This window comes from Oryx dammah, unplaced genomic scaffold, assembly GCF_014754425.2.
Source record: "Oryx dammah isolate SB20612 unplaced genomic scaffold, SCBI_Odam_1.1 HiC_scaffold_21, whole genome shotgun sequence".
Classification (NCBI taxonomy): domain Eukaryota; kingdom Metazoa; phylum Chordata; class Mammalia; order Artiodactyla; family Bovidae; genus Oryx; species Oryx dammah.
This window is the reverse complement of record NW_024070205.1, coordinates 25,883,397-25,900,998: the sequence shown is the minus strand read 5'-3', so window position 1 is coordinate 25,900,998 and position 17,602 is coordinate 25,883,397. Positions and strand designations below refer to the sequence as shown.

Here is a 17,602-nt window from a genome sequence, read left to right as displayed (position 1 = left end):
GATGGTGATGGACAGGGAGGCCTGGCGTGCTGCGATTCATGGGGTCGCAAGGAGTCGGACACGACTGAGCGACTGAACTGAACTGAAGCCAACTATTTCACTCTCCTCTTTCACTTTCATCAAGAGGCTCTTTCTTCTTTGGTTTCTGCCATAAAGGTGGTGTCATCCATGTATCTGAGGTTATTGATATTTCTCCTGGCAATCTTGATTCCAGCTTGTACTTCATCCAGCCTGGCATTTTGTATGATGTACTCTGCATATAAGTTAAATATGCAGGGTAACAATATACAGCCTTGATGTACCCCTTTTCCTATTTGGAAACAGTCTGTTCTTCCATGTCCAGTTCTAGCTTTTGCTTGTTGGCCTGTATACAGATTTCTCATGATGCAGGTAATATGGTCTGGTATTCCCATCTCTTTAAGAATTTTCCACAGTTTGTAGTGATCCACACACTCAAAGGCTTTGGCACAGTCAATAAAGCAGAAGTAGTTGTTTTTCTGGATCTCTCTTGCTTTTTCAATGGTCCAGGCAATGGCACCCCACTCCAGTACTCTTGCCTGGAAAATCCCATGGACAGAGGAGCCTGGAAGGCTGCAGTCCATGGGGTCGCTAAGGGTCGGACACAACTGAGCGACTTCACTTTCACTTTTCACTTTCATGCATTGGAGAAGGAAATGGCAACCCTCTCCAATGTTCTTGCCTGGAGAATCCCAGGGACGGGGGAGCCTAGTGGGCTCCCGTCTCTGGGGTCGCACAGAGTCGGACACGACTGAAGCGACTTAGCTTAGCTAGCGGATGTTGACAATTTGATCTCTGGTCCTCTGCCTTTCCTAAAACCAGCTTGAACATGTGGGAGTTCAAGGTTCACGTATTGCTGAAGCCTGGCTTGGAGAATTTTGAGCATTACTTTACTAGCATGTGAGATGAGCACAACTGTGCAGTAGTTTGAGCATTCTTTGGCATTGGAATCAAAACTGATCTTTTCCAGTCTGTGGCCACTGCTGAGTTTTCCAAATTTGCTGGCATACTGAGTGCAGCACTTTCACAGCATCATCTTTTAGGATTTGAAACAGCTCAACTGGAATTCCATCACCTCCACTAGCTTTGTTCGTAGTGTTGCTTTCTAAGGCCCACTTGACTTCACATTCCAGGATGTCTCCAGTGGACCACATTTTGTCAGAACTCTCCACCATGACCCATCTGTCTTGGATGGCCCTACATGGCTCATAGTTTCATTGACTTAGACAAGGCTGTGGTCCATGTGGTCAGCTTCATTAGTTATCTGTGATTATGGTTTTCATTCTGTCTGCCCTCTTGGATAACGATAAGAGACTTATGGAAGCTTCTTGATGGCAGAGACTGAGGTAGAAACTGGGTCTGTTCTGTTGAGAGGGGCCATGCTCCATAAATCTTTAATCCAATTTTTTGTTGATGGGCGGGGCTGTGTTCCCTCCCTGTTGTTTGACCTGAGGCCAAACTATGGTGGAGGTAATGAAAGTAATGGGGACCTCCTTCAAAAGGTTCCATGCACACCATGCTGCACTCAGTGCCCCTGACCCTGCAGCAGGCCACCACTGACCCACGCCTCTGCCAGAGACCCCTGGACACTCACGGACAAGTCTGGGTCTCTTGTGGGGTCACTGCTCCTTTCTCCTGGGTCCTGGTGCATACAAGGTTTTGTTTGTGCCCTCCAAGAGTCTGTTTCTCCAGACCTTTGTAAGTTCTAGCAGCTCTATGGTGGGGTTAATGGCAACCTCCTCCAAGAGGGCTTATGCCATACCCAGGTCTGCTGCACCCAGAACTCCTGCCCCTGCGGCAGGCCACTGCTGACCCATACCTCCACATGAGACACTCAAACACTCAAAGGCAGGTCTGGCTCAGTCTCTGTTGCATCTCCTGGTACGCAGCACATTTTCTTTGAGCCTCCAAGCATCTCTGGAAGGCATGGGGTTTGATTCTAAGTGCGATTTCACCCCTCCTACCATTTTGCTTGGGCTTCTCCTTTGCCCTTGGACATGGGGTATCTTTTTTTGGTGGGATCCAACATTCTCCTGCCAATGGTTGTGGAGTTATCACAGGAGATGATGAACACACGTCCTCCTACTTTGCCATCTTGCAATGTCTTACTACATGTTAATCACTACTCATCCTAAGCTATAGTAACATATATTCTGTAGTTTTCTTAAACACCAGAAATACTTTTAAATGAAATCTAACCATAGGGAAAACTTCCTTTACCAATTAAGTGTTAAAAGACACTAACTATTCTGTCTATATGAATCTTCTTGCCTTAAAACTCCCTCCATGCATGCGTGCTAAGTCATTTCAGTTGTGTCCAACTCTGTGCAACCCCATGGACTGTATCCCACCAGGCTCTTCCCTCCATGGGATTCTCCAGGCAAAAATACTGGAGTAGGTTGCCATGCTCTCCTCCAGGGGATCTTCCCAACCCAGGGATCAAACCCATGTCTCCAGCACTACCTGGGAAGCCCCTAAAACTTCCTAAGCTAAGTCACTTCAGTCGTGTCCGACTCTGTGCGACCCCATAGACGGCAACCCACCAGGCTCCCCTGTCCCTGGGATTCTCCAGGCAAAAACACTAGAGTGGGCTGCCATTTCCCTCTCCAATGCATGGAACTGAAAAGTGAAAGAGAAGTCGCTCAGTCGTGTCCGACCTTCAGCGACCCCATGGACTGCAGTCCACCAGGCTCCTCTGCCCATGGGATTTTCCAGGCAAGAGTACTGGAGTGGGGTGCCATTGCCTTCTCCGTAAAACTTCCTACTCTAAGATTATTCAGCTCATCACTTCCAGAGGCAATATATAGACTACAATCCAGTTAACTTATGCCTAAGGTGAGACTCATTGGCATCTCAGAGTCTGTATTTCTTGCCTTTCACCTACAGGTCATGACAAATCAGTAAATATTTTTTGAATACTTATGTATAAGGTTAGCCAAAGAAATGTTTCTCAAGCAATTTCTGCAATGCCCTTTACTGCTTGGAGCACCTGTCTCTATGTAATCATAAAAGATCTAAAGCTAGTGAGATTCATGGTCAGCAGCACTTTATTGTACCAAAAGGGACCAAGGTTGATGATAAGCATTTTAAAGATCCCAGAGAAAGCAATTTCACTCCCTAATGGGAGTAAAATTGACGTTCTTCATGGGTGTTTGCTTTGTTGCTTCTTTGTAGTCTTTGTACCAGGTTTCCCTGGTAAAGAATATGCCTGCAATGCAGGAGACCTGGGTTCAACCCCTGAGATGGGAAGATCTCCTAGAGAAGGGAATGGCAACCCACTCTAGTATTCTTGCCTGGAGAATTCCATGGACAGACAGACCATGGGGTGGCAAAGAGTTGGACACGACTGAGCAACTAAAACTTTCACTTTTGTTCCAGAAAGCATTTTAAACCAGCTGACATTTTGCCCAAATGAAAAAAATTTTAGGGGAAATAGAAAATGTCCTCTAATCACCAGTGTTGAATTATGGAATAAAGCATCTGTGTTTTTTAATATGTTATTTTATCTGCATGAATATCATTCTTCATGCCTATTGAATACTTTATCATTGTGTAAGAGAACTTATAGGTGAAACTTTTCCTAATTCCCCCCAGGGGGTGGAATGGTACATCTTCCCTAAAGAAAAAGCACATCAAAAGTCATAGTAGAATGAACAAAAGTGATGATGTTAAGTAAGCAAATTGTGAACCATGTATCTGGGTTCTATTTGCCCTCCCCTCATCCCAGATATTTAGGTCAAGTTAGGCCTGGCAGGCAAGAAGGAATCCAGGCAGTATAAAGCTCTCCCTCTCCTTTGTTACCAGAGATTCTGGACTATACCTTTACAGTTATAATAATGACACTGCATTGCAATTATGTGTCTGCCTGTCTCCCCCACAAAAAGTCTCCTTGAGGCTAAGAACTTTCATATTCTCCACACTGCTATGCTCAGCAAATGTCATGAATGAATGAAGGAGCATAGTAGAGATCAGACTTATAGATAAATGAAACAAGATTGATATCATTCACTCACATTTTATAATTTCACTGGTTTTCTTCTTTTGTTGTAATTGTGATCACTTTCTGCAGAAAGGTTCAGAGGTCAGAGGAAATATGAGATGTAAAAACAATCACCTACCTCCCAAAACAAGCGTGGACCATACAAGAATCAGGAAATGTCCCTTCCCAACAGTGTAGTCAGTGGCCCTTCCACAGAGTAAATCAGGTCTGTTACCTTCTTTTTGTACCCAGAAGGACACATTAGCTTTTGACATTGTTTTATCAGTCCCAGTTGATGAACGTGGATGAGATTTACTGTTGACACTTTCACTAATACAGACTAACCTGTTATGATACACAAAAAAGAAGACCATGTGACTGGCCAGGATCCAATCCATCCATATTCTTTCTACCTAAGATTATACTACACTCAGATCTGAGCCCACAAGGTACAAATTAATACCTCCTGTTCCACCTCTGCTCCAAAAACGTTCTATGGGAACACTAATAGCAGTGTTTGTGTTTCTTCCTGATACTGCTACACATGTATCGGGGAGAGATGGTATCGATTTTTGCATGTACCATTTATTGTACAATATGGTAATGTTTGTCTTCCCCATGGAACAATGAGTTTCTTGAGGGTCAGAGCCAACTATTAATTTCCCTTAAGGCTGTGCACAGAGCATGTGGCACATAACAGGCTCTCTATAAATACTGGATAACTTCTTTGAGGGAGAACTCTTTCTCTGGGAGTACAAATCATTCTAGAATTTTCTTCTACTATTGCAATTTCTTGCCCCTTTTTCATCTCTCAGGCCCCTCCAACTCCAAAATGGCAAGTGGGAAACAGGTCAAAGTTGAGTCCTATTGGTTAAGGATGGGGGTGCAGAAGGATGTGAATAACCTAAAAACAAAGGAAAAAGACAAAGGTTGAGGTCTGATCATATGGTAGCTTTGAGTGAATTAGAAAAAGTTCCGTCTTGCTAACAATAGGGCACACAGCTTAGCACGTGAATAACAGGCTAGATTTCGACCCCAGGACCCAATCCACCCCCTCAAGCTGCTGCCCTTGTGTGGGACCTAGTCTGCATAAATAGATGTGAAAGTCCTAAGGACTCATTCTCTTTTTCTCTCCCTTGCAGCTAGCCTTAACCTAAAATTCCTAGAGGTTCCTGAAGCATCCCCAATAATATCTGGATCTTTGTTTTGCATCTGTTGGGTCTGAAACTCACAGTGATCCTGACAAGAAGTGGAGAATGGCCCAGAAATGGTATTCAAAACACTGTATCTTGAAACCTGTCCCACCAGCAACACCTCACATCCTCGGCACCTTCACAGCCTCTACTCAACTTGTCAGGATAGCCTTGCTCCCAAACCACGTTCTCCAAACTTTCAAAATCAGCAATACGTTCAGCCAAGGCTAAGCAGGTTCAGAGTTGAAACCAAGGTGAAGGCACTGAAAATCACAAAAAATGCTCAGCTCTGCGTCTGTTTGCCAGGGACAGTACTGCCAACTGATATCACACTGAAAGCTATTTCCATACCTAATTCCTATTGGTTGCTTCCCAACTGACTTTCATTCTGATTGGCTACAAACATTATGCCCATCCCCAATCCAGAAGAAGCTTAAGTGTTCCCAAGGAAACTTGCATTTCTTAATGCTCAAGCTGTGTCTATACACATAACTGTTTTAACTGATTTTCTTTGCCTGGTGTAATGGCTGAAATGGTCATTGACCATGTAGACAGAACTTCTTCCTATATGATTTTTAATATATACTCTGGTTTTCTTTCTTCAGCTCTAACCCTTTTCAACTGCCTTGTCTCCTGACTTTTTCATTCATCCTTTTCTATTTTCTCTTTTTCTGCCCCTCCTTTCTTTTCCATGGAGTTTCTCACTCCCCCTTTTCTCCTTAACTCCTATTTGTCATTGGCTTTTGGTCCTTGATTTGAAGAAACAATATCACCCATTCTTCATAGGACAAATGCATCTCAAATTCTATGATACCCAATGTGATTTTTTTATGCCAAATCTAATCATTAAAATCAAATACAGTATAAATTTAAACAAATTAACCACTTATTAATCAACTTGTAGTTTACTTTGAAGAGAGTTATTCTGTGACAATGAAATTCTACTCTCTCATTCCTGTGCCACACTAATCAGGGCACTGAGGATAACACCACCACAATGAGATGACTTCATCTATCGTCGATCTTCTCCATCACTGTATCAAGGAAATTTTGACACACAGAAGCCCCAATTCCTTCTTGAGACTAAATGGTTTCAGTCAACAGCTCTATGTCTGCCCTAACTGCAACCACCACCACTAGCACTCACACACCATTCTCCCAAAATATTTCCTTTACAATGTTTTTTTTTGCTGTTTTCTGGTGTGGTTCTTTTATGTCACTGGACCCATTCCTACCATAAATCCTGGGGACTATGTTTTTCTAAAAGCTGTCTTGTACACAGGCTGTCTCCTGAGAGACCCATTCCTTACTCATTCCCAACCTGCCCTTACTGAGCCCTTCTGGTTACTAAGTTCACTGCTCTTTCTCCCATATTCATCTTAACCTCATCTCTATTGCTTGTCACCTTGATTTCTCTCCTAAACTTCCATGACTCAGATCACTCTGAGTAATGTCCCTCCAGTTCTGTCTAGTTCTTATCCCAGTGCTATCCCCTCAGGCTCATTGGGTTCACCTAGACCCTCCAGGTAAGAGTCATGCAGTTTTTTACATTTTAAAAGTCAGATTCTCCATGGCTTTTGGAAAAATACCCATACCTCAAGAAACCCTGAACAAAATTCATAGAGCCAGCTCTAGATTACATATGGTTCTGAGAGCTAGAGATAGCACATAACTAGAATACACAGAGATGATCAAATTTCTCTCACAACAATATTTCCCATAAAGCTAAAAAAAGGCAATAATAAATTTATATTTCACCTTTTTTGGTACAGTACTTTCCTTGGTGACTCAGATGGTAAAGAATCTGCTTGCAATGCAAGAGACCCCAGGTTTGATCCCTGGGTTGGGAAGATCTCCTGGAAAAGGAAATACAACCCACTCCAGTATTTCTGCCTGGAGAATTCTGTGAACAGAGGAGCCTGGCAGGCTACAGTCCATGGGGTCACAAAGAGTCAGAGAGGACTGAGTGACTTCTACACTTCTGATTTGTGGTAGAGCCAGTTGAATACTTTGATGGCTTTGAGAGTTGAGAGCTGAGAGGCTTCCCAGTCAGTCTCACCCATATTCCATCTTCTCATGATAGACTACACTGTCTGACAGAGACAGGCACAAAACAAGTTGGTTAGTCATAGCTCTCTGTCCCCCTAACACTATGGTTGGTTCAGAGCATGAGACTCAAGACCAATCAGATGATGCCTTGATATATACATACATATATATATATACTATTATCGAGAGACAACTGGTCTCTTTCCATTTGACTTTGGTTGTGATGATAACCCCTAGTGCAGTTACAGGCCATCTTTCCAGCTGCACTGAGAAAGCCGACCTCAAGTCTAAAGCTGAGCAAAGCCTTTTTGAGTCTGAACATTTCCAAGACATACCACCTAAATATCACTGAGATCTTAACCAATAACCTCACAATCCTGCCTGAGATTTTATCTTTTCCCAGAAGCCATCTCTTATTTTGATAACTTTTTTGCCATCTACAAAGGCTAGGAATGAGAACTAATTTTATTTTCAAACCTAGCAAGTACTGAATCCTTTATATTTCTTTTAAATTTTATTTGAAAACTGAACTGCCCCTTTTAGGCTCATCTCTCTCCAATTTTAGTCAGAGAATACAGGTGGCACTTGAAAACTATTTGGGAAAGTCCTGAGCAGGATCACTGAGTTCATTACTTGGATAAAAGTGTGGCCAAACTTACCACCATCACATAAGAAGGGTACCTTTTCTCTAGCTTCCAATAACATTTTCCTCTCTTTCCTAAAAATTCCCACTACAAGCCTCCTGTGCATGAGTTTGTGCTCAGTCATGTCTGACTCTCTGCGACCCCAAGGACTATTGCCCTCCAGGCTCCTCTGTCCATGGAATCTTCCAGGCAAAAATACTGGAGCAGGTTGCCATGCCCTTCTCCATGGGATCTTCCTGACCCAGGGACTAAGCCTGGGTCTCCCACACTGCAGGCAGATTCTTTACCATCTGAGCTGCCAGGGAAGCCCCAAGAGCCTCCCAGACAGCCTCAAAGATTCTGCTAATAATCTAAGGCTCTGCAGACTTTCACTAACACTCTCCTCTAGCCCATTCCAGCTTCTGTCTACCACCCAGTCCCAAAAGGCAATGCCATATGTTTTAGGGTTTGTTATGTGGATTTCTCACTTCCAAGTTCTAAAATTTATGTGTTATAAATTGCCGCATAACAAACAGACACAAACCTTAGTAGTTTAAAACAACAATTATTTATTTGGCTGAAATCTACAGTTTTGGCATGGCTCAACAGAGGCTTGTCTCTGCTCCATACAGCACCAGCTGTGGTGGTTCAACTGGAGGATCTGCTTCCAAGATGATTCACCCACATCACTGATGACTGCTGGCTGGAGCTCAGCCAGGGCTACGAGCTGGGCCTCAGTGCCTGTCCATATAGGTCTCTCCACAGGTTGGTTTCCAAGAGCCAGCATCTCAAGAAAACTAGGTAGAAACTGTATCATCTTTATCTTTTATGATCTATAAAAGTCACATAGTTTTACTTCTGCTGTAATCACAGGCCTGCCCAGGTTCATGATGAGAGAACAGAGACCCACCTCTCTATGTGAGGAATGTCACGATCACATTGTAGAAGAGCAGGTGGGATGAGAGATGCAGCCATCTTAGAAAATGCAATCTATCACAAATTAGATGAAACATTGGGATGGACTGTCAGCCTTTTACAATTATGGTAACCTAAGTAGCAGCCCGACTGCTTTAGCTTAGTCTAGAGCAACATATCTCAAAGGCTAGACCATATGCTGGTTGTAATTAATGAGTTCTCTCATACATGGAAAAATGAAAAACATAGAAGTCTATACTAAAAGTTAATTTATTCAACTTTAAAGAGTAGAGCCTTATACTGAGGTCATATCTTCCTGTTTTTTCTGGCGTTAATATTTCTTTTCTTTAATTAAATGATAGTCATAACAGACATTAGCTGTTTTCTTAATGATGTCATACCAATCACCTCCCCCTCCTCTTTTTTTTTTTTTACAGTTTTCCAATCAATGAAAAAACACAAAAGCCTAAGGAACCACCATCTAAAAGTAATCAGAACACTCTTATGTACCTTTTGTTTTACTACCTCTTAAATAATGTGATTTAATTTACTTTACTAGTATGTACTTTGAAATAGTAATTAATCTCTCTGTGGGTGTTCAAAGTCATGCAGCTACCTGAATAACAACTCAAAGTCATGCAGCTACCTGAGTACAGCTCAAAGTCATGCAGCTACCTGAATAACAGCTCAAACAGGATTCAGACAGGATTCAAAAAGTATCAGGACCTTTGACACTCCTGTAAATATACCTATAATTCGATGTAACATTAGGTCACAAGATACACCATGTCTCTCAAAACTTACTAAAGTTACAGATCTATAGATATAAACATATATTCAGACCCTCACATTAGTGAAATGCTTAAAATGAGATTCAGGAATTCCTTGATAATCACCAGGATCACATGACTAAAAAGTAATTGGGGACTCAAGAAGAAAGCTTAGAAATATAGAACAAACTAAATACACAATCGTAATTCTGGATGTATGTGTGGCTTGTCTTCTGGAGGAGCAGAAGTTGACATGGGGCATTGGCACAGCAAAATATGGAGACAGGATTCAGGAGTCATTCCTATAAAGGTGAACAAGGTCTATAAATGAATGAAGACTAGTAAATTCTATAAATAAGGTGGTGCCAAAACTATTATTCACTAACTTACTATGTCACAGGCTCTTTGGGAATGAAGAAAAACAAGACAAAGTCCCTACCCTGAAAAAGTTCACAGTTGGGACTTCCCTGGTGGTCCAGTGGTTAAGAATCCTCCTTGCGATGCAGAAACACTGGTTCAATCCCTGGTCAGGAAACTAAGATCCCACAGGCCTCAGAGCAACTAAGCTTGAGTGCCATAACTATTGAGTCTATGCACAACTAGAGAGTCCATGTACCACAACAAAAGATTCCACATGCTGCAACTAAAGCCTGATACAGCCAAATAAACAATTAAATATGCTTTAAAAAAAGTTTATAGTTCATATGTGAACAATTACATAGAATATAGTACAGAGCTATTAATGTTATGGGTGCCCCAAGGGATTAGTTCTTACTAACATTAAGGATAGAGATCACGGAGTAGAGAATTACAGATTGCTTTCCCAAGGGTTAGGATTGACTTTTTTCAGCTTTATTGAGGTACAATTGACAAGTAAAATTGAAACATAGCATTGTCTTTCGAAAAGTTCCCCTATCTTGAAGCAGGATGAAGAAGAGGAGCTGCTGTCTCAACCCATTCGGGCTGCTGTAACAAACCCATCATAAGGTTTGTTGTAACTTATAAACAACAAACATTTACTTCTCATATTTCTGGAGGCTGGGAAGGCCAAGTTCATAACACCAGCAGACTCTCTTGAGTCTGCCTTCTAGATGGATATCTTCCTGCTGTAACCTCACATGGTGCAAGGAACAAGGGAGCCATCTAGGGACTCATATAAAGGGCCTGATCAGCAGCCTCACTGACCTTATCACCTGCCAAGGCTTCACTTCCTAATACTCTCACAGAGGGCATCAAGTTTCAAAATAGTAATCTGGAGGGGAGACACAAACATATTCATAGCAGCTGCTGAAAAGAGAAAAGTAGTCTATAAGAAAGTAAAGGAACCATAATGACATAAAGGTGCCAATGTGAATTTCAAGAACAAGATATAAAGATAAAGGAGAGAGTTTATTTTCTACTCGGTCTTATCTAGGAATTTTTGAAGTGAGATTCAGAAATCCTTTCCTCGTCACTAGAACTACGTGCCTGGAAAGTGGGGTCATATTCACGATCAAGGCTCAGAAAATGTAGAATCGGAGCAGAAAGGACAAAAATGGCATCTGGCCTTTGCCCAAATTATCGCTGTGCTTAAAGAGAATAGACTTCTCACAATCTAATATTAAGAGAATGGAACAAACACTGGTCTCCTTTTTGGCACTACTCCATAAATACCCACTAGATCTATCAATCAGGGGGCTGAGAGGCAATGCTCTTCTGCTCAAGGCAACTAAACCTGAATAGCTCATACATTAAAAAAAAAAATCTCAAAACTTTTACACTTGCGATGCAGTGTTATCTCCAAATTGTGCCTGAGAAAATGTTAATTGACAAGGAATTACTGAACTGCTCATTTCTTTTCCTTCCCTTCAACAATGAAAAACTAGCTTTTAGGATGAGACAAAGAAGAGAATAATTTTCTTCCTATAGAACTTTTCCAGAAAGACACAGAGTAGCAGAAGGTTCAGGGGCTCTTAGACAAACTAGAAAAAATGACATTTCAAATCACTAATATGAAACCAACAATTATATTTAAAACCCAAGTAATATAAAACAGAAGGAAAATGACATGTAATACAGTTAGGGGACAACAGAGGATGAGATGGTTGGATGGCATTACAGACTCAATGGACATGAGTCTGAGCAAGCTCTGGGAGTTGGTGATGCACAGGGAAGCCTGGCATGCTGCAGTCCATGGGGTCGCAAAGAGTCGGGCACGACTGAGCAACTGAACTGAACTGAACTGATTGCCAAACCTACAGATTAGGCGAAATCTAAATATAAAACTAAACAGATCTCTGTTTATCAATTTAAAGACAGAAGGAGGTTAAAGAAACAAGAAGATTTACTAAGAGACCATGTGTATGCATGCGTGCTTAGTCACTTCAGTAGTGTCTGACTCTATGTGACCCTGTGAAATGTTGCCTGTCCATGGGATTCCCCAGACAAGAATACTGGAGTGGGTAGCTATGTCCTCCTCCAGGAGATCTTGCTGACCCAGGGGTCAAACCCACACCTCTTACCATCTGTTGCATTGGCAGGCGGGTTCTTTACCGCTCGTACCACCTGGGAAGCCCACAAGGAGACCATATCCCCCCTTAAAGGTGAATTTTATTATGGAGGTAAGAAAGTAATATTTGTATAAGCAGAGGACTCTCATCTGAACCATCCTTAATACATCCTGGCTCCAGAATGTCATCCCATAGCTTTCCTTTTGAGGAAGGGAGAACACATATTTCCTCTGGAAATGGTCAATGTGTCTTTAAAAAAAAAAAAAAATCCCTCAATTAAAGAGAAACTCCCTGCCTCAATTACACAGAAAACTGTCAGATTCTCTGAGGAGCTTTTATAACTCCCATCTGGCCTTTGTGAGTGACTCATACTCAAGTGTTCTCTGGAACTCACATTAGACTGACTTGCAAGGGCAGAGGCAAGCCAGAAAGTCTGGACATAAGCATGCTGAATGGGATAAAACAAAACAAGCATGATTTAATTTCATATTTAAACATTTTTCTAAAACCCCACATCTATTTTCTTAACTTCAGTGAGCACAGATAGGTTTGCCTTTATAGACATAGAAGACGATGTGGCCTGTTATTAAAACACATACTCAATAGAAGGTACGATCTTGACTTCTTTTCTGACCATGGCTTGCTATACAGATTTGGCACTTTTCACTTGACCTGAAAGGAAGAAGATTTTAAAATTACATTTAATTAGCATGCTACAGAAAACAAAAATGAAGCCAGCTTTTAAAACACTAGGTATGAAATAAATCAGTATGTCCAAGCCTGATGCAGTCATTAATGAAACCCTGATGTTGGTAGGTCAATTCTCCCCCAACCTTTTTCTTTTCCCCCAATATTTAAAGCTGTGAGGTCACGCTTCTCATATAAACAGTATTACTGTTCCTAATTGAGCCATTTGAGTAAACTGCTTAACCTCACATGTCTGCACTTTCTTCACTGTAAAACAAAGGGGTCATTTCAGAGGTTCCATCAAGATCTAATATGAAGGTGTAAGATACTGAGGTGCTCAGAGGGGATACAGAGGACTTGGGTAAAGAGGCAATATTTAAAATTCAAATATAGTATATTTACAATGTTGTGTTAATTTCTGCCATACAGCAAAGTGATTCAGTGTGTGTGTGTGTGTGTGTGTGTGTGTATAAACAACTTTTTCATATTCTTTCCCATTATGGTTTCTTACAGACTATAGTTCCCTCTGCTATATAATAGGACCTTGTTGTTTATCCATACTACGTATAATAGTTTACATCTGCTAATTCCAAACTCTCAATTCATCCCTTCCCAAACCCCCTCCCCTACCTTGACAAACACAAGTCTGTTCTTTATGTCTGTGAGTCTGTTTCTGTTCTGTAGATAAGTCCATCTGTGTCATATTTTAGATTCCACATATAAGTGGTATCATCATGGTATTTCTCTTTCTCTTTCTTACTTCACTTAGTACAATAATCTCTAGGTCCATCCATGCTGCTGTAAATGGCATTATTTCATTTCTTCTCATGGCTGAGTAGCATCCCATTGTGTGTGTGTGTATATATATATACCACATCTTTATCCATTCACCTGTCAATAAACATTTAGGTTGTTTTCATATCTTGGCTATTGTAAATACACTGCTATGAAAATAGAGGTGCAAGTATCTTTTTGAATTATAATTTTTTCTGTATGTATGCCCAGAAGTGAAACTGCTGGATCATATGACAAGTCTATTTTTAGTTTTTCGAGGAACCTACATGCTGTTTTCCCTAGTGGCTGCACCAATTTACATTCCTACAACAGTACAGGAGGACTTCCTTTTCTCTGCTCCCTCTCTGGCATTTCTTTCTTTGTAGACCTCTTATGATGGCCACTCTGACCATTGTGAGGTGGTACCTCATAGTTTTGATGTGCATTTCTCTAATAATCAGTGATGATACACATCTTTTCATATATCTATTAGCCATCCAAATGTCTTCATTGGAGAAATGTTTATTTAGGTCTTCTGCCTCTATGTTGATTGGGTGGTTTGCTTTTCCTGGTGTATAAGCTTTTTTATGTGTTGCTGGATTCAGTTTGCTAGTATTCAGTTGAGAATATTTGCATCTAATTCGTCAAAAACATTGGCCTACCTATAATTTTCTTTTTTGGTGGTATCTTTGTCTGCTTTTGGTATCTGGGTAAGAGCAGCTTCATAAAATGTCTTTGGGAGTGTTCCTTTCTCTTCACTGTTTTGGAAGAGTTTGACAAGGATTCATATAAGTTCTTATTTGTATGTTTCATAGAATTTTCCTGTGAAGCCATTTGATCCTAACTTTTGTTTGTAGAGAGCTTTTAATTACAAATTGTATTTCACTTTAGAGATTGGTCTGTTAAAATTACCTTTATCTTCTTGATTCAGTTTTGGTAGGCTATATGTTTCTAGAAATGTCTTTTTTTCTAAGTTGTCCCATTTGTTGGCATATAATTGTTTATAGTATTCTTTCATGGGTTTTTGTGTTTCTGCAGTATCAGTTGTGATTTCTCCTCTTTCATTTCTGATTTTTTTTTTTTTAGATCATCTCTTTTCTTCTTGAGCACTGTCAATTTTGTTTACTTTTTCAAAGAATCACTCTTGACTTTACTGATTTTCTATTGCTTTTTAAATTTCTATCTTATTATTTCCTCTCTGATCTATATTATTTCCTTCCTTCCGCTGACTTTAGGTTTTGCTTGTTCTTCTTTTTCTAACTGTTTTAAGTGGTAGGTTAGTTTATTTATTTCAGATTTTTCTTGTTTCTTGAAGAAGGCCTGTATCACTATGAACTTCCCTCTAAGAACTGCTCTTGTTGCATCCCACAGATTTTGCATGGTGGTGTTCTCATAGTTATTTGTCTCGAGGTAGTTTTTTAATTTTCTATTTGATTTCATTGTTGACCCATTCATTTTTTAGTAGCATGTTACTTAGTCTCCATGTAATTGATTTTTTTCTTTTCTTTTTCTATGGTTGATTTCTAGTTAATGAAATTGTGGTCAGAAAAGATGCTTGAAATAACTTGTATACCCTTAAATGTATTCAGGCTTGTTTTGTGCCCTAGTATGTGGTCAATCCTAGAGTATACTCCATGTGCACTTGAAAAGAATGTGCATTCTGGTTTTTTGTTTGTTTGTTTTTGGATATAATATCCTGAACAAAATCAATTGTCTGTTAGATTTTGGCCTCCCCAGGGGCTCAGCAGTAAAGATTCTACCTGCAATGCAGGAGACACAAGTTTGATCCCTGGATGAGAAAGATATTCTAGAAGAGGACAACCCACTCCAGTATTCTTGCCTGGAGGATCCCATGGACAGAGGAGCCTGGCGAGCTATAGTCCATAGAGTTGCAAAGAGTCAGACACGACTGAACTGACAGCATGCATGCATGCACAGCATGTTGAATTTTACCATTTAGAATCTCTGTTGCCTTACTGATTTTCTTCCTGAAACATCTATTCCTTGGTGTGAGTGAGGTGTTGAAGTCTCCTACTATTGATGTATTGCTATCAATCTCTCCCTTTACATCTATTAGTATTTATTTTATGTACTTGGGTGTTTCTATATCAGGTGGATATAGCCTCTTCTTGTATTGTTCCTTTTATCATTATATAGTATCTTGATTTTTATCTTTCTTTATGATCTTTAAAGTCTATTTTGTCAGATATGAGCATTGCTACAACCACTTCCTTGTCATTTCCATTTGCATGAAATATCTTTTTCCATACCTTCACTCTCAATCTATGTGTGTCCTCTGCCCTACAGTGGGTCTCTCATATGCAACGTATTCAGTTCAGTTTACTTTAGCCACTCAGTCGTGTCTGACTCTTTGCGACCCCAAGGAACACTGCACACCAGGCCTCCCTGTCCATCACCAACTCCCAGAGTACACCCAAATTCACGCCCATTGAGTCGCTGGTGCCATCCAACCATCTCATCCTCTGTCATCCCCTTCTCCTTCTGCCCTCAATCTTTCCCAGCATCAGGGTCTTTTCAAATGAGTCAGCTCCTTGCATCAGGTGGCCAAAGTATTTGGTTTTAGCTTCAACATCAGTCCTTCCAATGAACACCCAGGACTGATCTCCTTTAGGATGGACTGGTTGGATCTCCTTGCAGTCCAAGGGACTCTCAAGAGTCTTCTCCAAAACTACAGTTCAAAAGCATCAATTCTTCGGTGCTCAGCTTTCTTCACAGTCCAACTCTCACATCCACACGTGACTACTAGAAAAACCATAGCCTTGACTAGACAGACCTTTGTTGACAAAGTAATGTCTCTGCTTTTGAATATGCTATCTAGGTTGGTCATAACTTTCCTTCCAAGGAGTAAGCATCTTTTAATTTCATGGCTGCAATCACCATCTGTAGGGATTTTGGAGCCCAAAAAAATAAAGTCTGACATTGTTTCCACTGTTTCCCCATCTATTTCCCATGAAGTGATGGGACCGGATGCCATGATCTTTGTTTTCTGAATGTTGAGCTTTAAGCCAACTTTTTCACTCTCTACTTTCACTTTCATCAAGAGGCTCTTTAGTTCTTCACTTTCTGCCATCATGGCAGTGTCATCTGCATATCTGAGGTTATTGATATTTCTCCCAGCAATCTTGATTTCAGCTTGTGCTTCTTCCAGTCCAGCATTTCTCATGATGTACTCTGCATAGAAGTTAAATAAGCAGGGTGACAATATACAGCTTTGACGTACTCCTTTTCCTATTTGGAACCAGTCTGTCGTTCCATGTCCAGTTCTAACTGCTGCTTCCTGACCTGCATACAGGTTTCTCAAGAGGCAGGTCAGGTGGTCTGGTATCCCCATCTCTTGAAAATTTTTCCATAGTTTATTGTGATCCACACAGTCAAAGGCTTTGGCATAGTCAATAAAGCAGAAGTAGTTGTTTTTCTGGAACTTTCTTGCTTTTTCGATGATCCAGCGGATGTTGGCAATTTGATCTCTGGTTCCTCTGCCTTTTCTAAAACCAGCTTCAACATCTGGAAGTTCATGGTTCGCGTATTGCTGAAGCCTGGCTTGGAGAATTTTGAGCATTATTTTGCTAGTGTGTGAGATGAGTGCAATTGTGTGGTAGTTTGAGCATTCTTTGACATTGCCTTTCTTTGGGTTTGGAAAGAAAACTGAACTTTTCCATTCCTGTGGCCACTGCTGAGTTTTCCAAATTTGCTGGCATATTGAGTGCAGCACTTTCACAGCATCATCTTTCAGGATTTGAAACAGCTCAACTGGAATTCCATCACCTCCACTAGCTTTGTTCATAGTGATGCTTCCTAAGGCCCACTTGACTTCACCTTCCAAGATGACTGGCTCTAGGTGAGTGATCACACCATCATGATTATCTGGGTCATGAAGCTCTTTTTTGTATAGTTCTTCTGTGTATTCTTGCCACCTCTTCTTAATATCTTCTGCTTCTGTTAGGTCCATACCATTTCTGGCCTTTATCGAGCCCATCTTTGTATGAAATGTTCCCTTGGTATCTCTATTTTTCTTGAAGAAATCTCTAGTCTTTCCCACTCTATTGTTTTCCTCTATTTCTCTGCACTGATTGCTGAGGAAGGC

General features: G+C 40.8%; 2 protein-coding genes across 2 annotated transcripts in view; both read right to left on the bottom strand.

Annotated features, from left to right (window-relative positions):
- The window catches only part of SLC9C2 (solute carrier family 9 member C2 (putative)), a 98,136-nt gene extending 93,864 nt beyond the window's left edge, over window positions 1-4,272 (bottom strand). Inside the window, exon 1 of the mRNA XM_040262806.1 lies at window positions 4,137-4,272. Within this exon, the coding sequence (XP_040118740.1) occupies window positions 4,137-4,272 (136 nt within the window). The remainder of the gene's footprint in view (window positions 1-4,136) is intronic.
- Window positions 4,273-8,411: 4,139 nt separating this feature from the next.
- The window catches only part of ANKRD45 (ankyrin repeat domain 45), a 49,617-nt gene continuing 40,426 nt past the window's right edge, over window positions 8,412-17,602 (bottom strand). Inside the window, exon 6 of the mRNA XM_040263971.1 lies at window positions 8,412-12,708. Coding sequence (XP_040119905.1) covers window positions 12,680-12,708 — 29 coding nt within the window. The 3' untranslated portion in view covers window positions 8,412-12,679. The remainder of the gene's footprint in view (window positions 12,709-17,602) is intronic.